The sequence below is a fragment of the Cariama cristata genome, unplaced genomic scaffold (assembly GCF_000690535.1).
Source record: "Cariama cristata isolate BGI_N322 unplaced genomic scaffold, ASM69053v1 scaffold41011, whole genome shotgun sequence".
Lineage (NCBI taxonomy): Eukaryota > Metazoa > Chordata > Aves > Cariamiformes > Cariamidae > Cariama > Cariama cristata.
Genome location: NW_009600575.1, coordinates 1 through 4,902, shown reverse-complemented (window position 1 = coordinate 4,902; position 4,902 = coordinate 1). Strand labels below are relative to the sequence as shown.

Sequence of the window (4,902 nt, the reverse complement as noted above, 5' to 3'; positions counted from 1 at the left end):
CCAGATCTCAACAACTTTAGCGTTAACATATTATTTGTTCCTATACGTTACAATATTCTTTCCTATTTCCTCTCCCAGGTAAATCCTCAGTTTTTGTGAAGAAAGATGGCAATATATACAGGTTTCCAGCAAAGCCAAGACAAATTATGACAAAGCTTTCATAGTGACTCCAATAAGGTCTTTTGCAGTGTTTCCTGACTTAAAACGTGATCGTTCTTCAGGGAAAGCAAGAAAGCACTCTCCCACTAATGGGATGAACTGTGCAATGTGATGAAGAATCTCAAAGGTGGAGAATACAAGTGCAGTCAGGATGATGATGATTGTGACATGTGATGGGGTTTAAAAATAGAGGAAACTCCCCAAGGATCCATGCAGTCTGGGAGTAGGGTGAATGAGAGCTCCCCTGCAAAACAAGAAAGCAGGTATGTGCCCCTGCTGGAATGGTCAGACAACAAAACATAGCCAAAGAAACAGAATGGTCTAATAAAACGAAGCATCGCAGGGTCGCAGCGCCTTTGAAGAGAGTGCAAGAAACTTCAGTTTGACTGACTGATTAAGAGAGTGCCAACTAGGACACGTCACGATGCAAAATGATTCCCATACCCACCCCCACCCTTCATCCTCCACAACTTCTATGTGGATCCCAAATCATGGCATTCTGATCACTACGCAAAAAAGAATTCACGTAGGGGAGCTTCTGGCAATACCCTTCCCTGCTTGAGCTTCTTGCTTAGGCCATTCCAAAGTACAAGTCCAGGACTGTCCCATAAACCTGCCCTCTTGTATCACTGATGCAGGGGACACACCATTTCCTATAATACTATTCCATGTTTTGTTGTTCCCACTATATTGCACATTCCAGGACTTGCTGGTACTTCTTCAGACCTCTGAAGATAATGCTTCTCTTTTAGAAAACAGCGCACAAGACAGGGACAACTGAGCCTCAGCTGCTTCTCTACAACCTGCCCTTGCCATGATCCAGTGCTGCAAGCTCCAACTTTAGCTGAACGGTCTACACCAGCCTGCTGGTCTCACACACTCACTGTGAGAGATCCCCAATTGGGGGACCACCACCTCCTCCATCAAACAGAATTTCCCTGCGGGTTGGCTCAGGTATTGATAGTTCCTGGGCAAGGTCATTAAAACGAGATATGTAATCTATACTGTTCTCATTCATCATGCAAGCCAGCTGGGAATCCACCACCTAGAAGAAATACAAGAGAAAACAAGAGGTACACGTCAGTGGAAATTTCACAGAATCACAGAATTGTTTAGGTTGTGTCCTGGTTTGGCTAAAACAGGACCAATTCTCCTTTCAGTAGACTATAATCTCAATGGGCCTTACCTGCCTATCTGTAATTCAGCATTAAGGTGCACTAGTAGATGCGCTGTACCAAAACTCTATAGATACTACCTCTAACATAATACCTGCATTTGTAAATAAAACTTGATTCTGCAGGACACTTAATAAAAGGCCTTTCAAAATTCTCCCATCATTAAAGACACTTTTAAATGATACTTGCTTCCTCTGAAGATTCCCACACAAACCCACGTCTGCCACAACAGCTGCTCTGGTGTGCCTAAAATGGTGGCTTACCCCATTGTTTTCTGAAGACACTTTGTAAGATCAAGGGCTGCAACATTTCTTTAAATCCACACAAATAAATTATCACATATTCCTTTAATGAACACACACCCTGGCAGATTTTCACCACCAAGTAAGCAGAATCTTCGTATTTATGCCAGGAAGTGGAGCTGTGTTTGCAGTCTGAAGCTGCCAAGGGCACATTAAAACAGCATGAGCTTGCTGCAGCTTCCGGCTACAACGTCTGTACAGAACCTCCTTATCCAAATCCAAAGGGCAATGGAGGAATGACGTTTTCCTTCCATCAGGGCAAGCTCCCACAAAGTTACAATGTACATGATGTAAACTGTCGGGTAATTAAGACTGGAGGGGACCTAAGAGGCCTCTAGTTCACTCTCCTGCTCAAAGCAGGGTCACCTAGGAGGACAGACCAGCTTATTCAGAGCTTTATGGATGTTAGTCTTGAAAAGCTCTGAAGACAGACAATGCACAACTGCACAACATCTGTGGGCAACCTGTTGCCCTGCCTGACTGTCCTCAGGATGAAAAAGTTTTTCTTTATACGTAGTCAGAACCTTTCTCAATTCAGCTTTTGACTCTTCCTCCCACCATGCATCACCACTCTGTGAAGGGGCTGGCTACATCTTCTTGATGACCTCCCCACAAGTACTGGTGGGCGGTTGGGTCCCTCCCGCCCTGAAGCCTTCTCCAGGTTGAACAAACCCAGTATGGTCAGCCTTTCCTTACAAACAGGTGCTTCAGCCCCCTAATCGTCTTGGTGGCCCCCTGCTAAACTTCCTCCAGTTTATCTATGTCTTTCCTGTATCAGGTGCTCAAAACTGGTCACAATATTCTAGACGTGGCCTAATAGCTGTTGAGTGGGATAGTCATCACTTTGTTCAATCTACTGGCTATGCTCCTGTTAAAACATCCCACGATGCTGTTGGTTCTTCTTAGCTGCCACAGAACATCCTGGCTCGTGTTCAGTTTGCTGTCTATCAAGGTGCCCAGGTACTTCTCAGCAGAGCCGTTTCCTAAACAGTCAGGCTCCAGCCTGTATTGCTGTTGGGGTTATTCCTTCCCCGGGGCAGGACTTTGCATTTGTCCTCACTGAATTCCGTAATGTTCCTGCAGCTCTCATTCCTCCAGTCTGTCTGTCCCTCTGAAAGAAAGCTCTGTCCTCAAGCGTATCAAAGCCTTAATAACTGCTGGTCTTCACTTTACCCCTTCTGAAGATTTCAAAACAGAAGGGTAATTCTACTAACAGAGAAAATAACTCAGCAGCATAGGACCTTCTGCCATTCTCTCGGGTAACTTAGTATTAGCCATTTCCTGCTTCTTCCTCTGGACCTGTGTATTTTTTCCTACCAGTCCTCCAACTGTAGTGTAGTTGCATCAGTATTAACCTTTCTCTCATCCTTAGTATTTTCAATTCCTGGTCTACAAAGCAGGACACAGAAAACAGAAGGATTACAACTCTGTCAAAACAAAGGCATGCCCAACAAGGTAAACATGATCTCCCCCAGCAAAAAGAACCTGGGTCAAAGATGCTCACAACAGCTTCTTGCACCAGCTCAAGTCATTTTACATCTTTCCATTAAGACTGTAGCCCTGTTCTACTAAGCTCAAGTGCAGATGTCAAAGCATCTTTGCCATAAGTATCTCAGGATGGTATGGTGGACAACACACAGTAACACTGCAGTAAGAAAGGAAGCAGACAGCTGAATGTAATTTGATGACATACCTCTGCTACATCTGCCAGAGATCGTGACACAAAAGAGTCCCGTGAGTTTCCATCCAGAAGGCTGGGTCCCAATAAGGAGGTGCCACTGGCAGTCCCAACAGGAGTTGGCAGCATTTTTCGTCCCTTCTCAGGGGAGATGAAACTTGCTATAAAAAACCAGGCACATCAGTAAGTCAATGCACTGAATGTTTGCAATTGGGAGGATAAAGGACACGGACACAGAAAATGGGGGACAGATATCTAGTTCTTCTATCTCTTAAAAATTATGTGTTACCAGCCTGAACACCAATGCACACTGCTAAGAGTGCAGAGACTCATTACACCTGCCCCATAAATATTAATTAAAAAAAATCCAAACAAACCCACCAACCAAACCCCAAACTCCGAGATCTCACGTTTTTGAGATTATGCTCACGAAGCACATAACGAAGCCTATTTTTCCAACAGCAGAGCCAAGGGCATCTTTTCATTTTGGCAAAACAGCGAAAATACCTCAACCTAACTGATGAGTCAGGCTCCAAAGAGACCACAAAGAACTGCCAAGGAATTATTTGTCCCAAGGTATGGGCCCCAATCTAGCAACAGGACCTTTTCAGGAACAGACTTGTAAAGAGAAAGAAAATGTATTCAAGGCAACACTGCTGAAATGAAAGCAAGTAAGGGAAGAATTCTACAGACGTCCCAGTAGGTTTACACTTTCCAAAGGATTCTAATAAACAGTGTATTTTGGTTTTTTTTTTGTTGTTTTGTTTTTTGAAAGGGAAGTGCTTTTTTGTTGCAGTTCTCTGCATACTGACACTTACAAAACAAGCTGCTGAGAGACGAGTCTGTGGAGTCATTGGGGTACCACTGGGGATCATGGCTGGGAGATGCAATCCAGTTCTGTTGAGGACTACTGGATGGGGACGGAAGACTTTTGGAGCTGTCACTGCCATTCAGCTTTGCAGGAGAGAGAGAAACACCTTCACCTGTAAGCCAATGTCAGGAATCACTGATTCAGTCAATGCGGTGAAGTTAGAGGACACTGCACCAATTTATGTTTAGAAAGGAAAAAAATTAAACAAACACAACAACAAAATCCACCTATATATGCTAGAAAATAAATGCTAGGCACATAATTTTATTTTCAATAGATATTAAAAAAAACAAACAAACAAACAAGAACTGTTCGCTGGAAAAGTTTCTGCTGACATGTAAGATGACAGGGATTTTTTTTTTAAGTTAATAGGAAGACTTTAGCTAAGCTCAGACTTACTGTATTGACCAGAGCTGATAGCTATTTCAATGATAGAATCACTGATTTGAGTGGCAGGTTCTCCTTGAGAAAGCACATCTTCGGGTGGTCCAGGAAGAGAAATATCCAAGAGAGCAGAAACATTGGGAGGAGAGAGACGGGTACTGGAAGCCTCTGATGAGGGAAGCGGAGGGGTGGAAAGACCATTTTGGAGGGGAGTCTTGGACAGCTCTGACAGAGAAAGGACTGATGCGCCCTGTTACAAGAAACAGAGTTAATTGTTCATAAATTTATGAAGAACTTGGAAATCTGTCTGAAAAGCAACAGCTTAGCTCCTAA

General features: G+C 43.6%; 1 protein-coding gene across 1 annotated transcript; it reads right to left on the bottom strand.

Moving 5' to 3' along the window:
- Positions 1 to 550: 550 nt before the first annotated feature.
- Positions 551 to 4,819, bottom strand: LOC104169216 (protein cramped-like; the record flags this gene model as incomplete). The annotated part of the gene is made up of 4 exons (XM_009710067.1): positions 551 to 1,204; positions 3,330 to 3,475; positions 4,133 to 4,297; positions 4,585 to 4,819. Coding segments are annotated over 4 exons (711 nt in total), but the record flags the coding sequence as incomplete, so codon positions are not given.
- Positions 4,820 to 4,902: the final 83 nt, after the last annotated feature.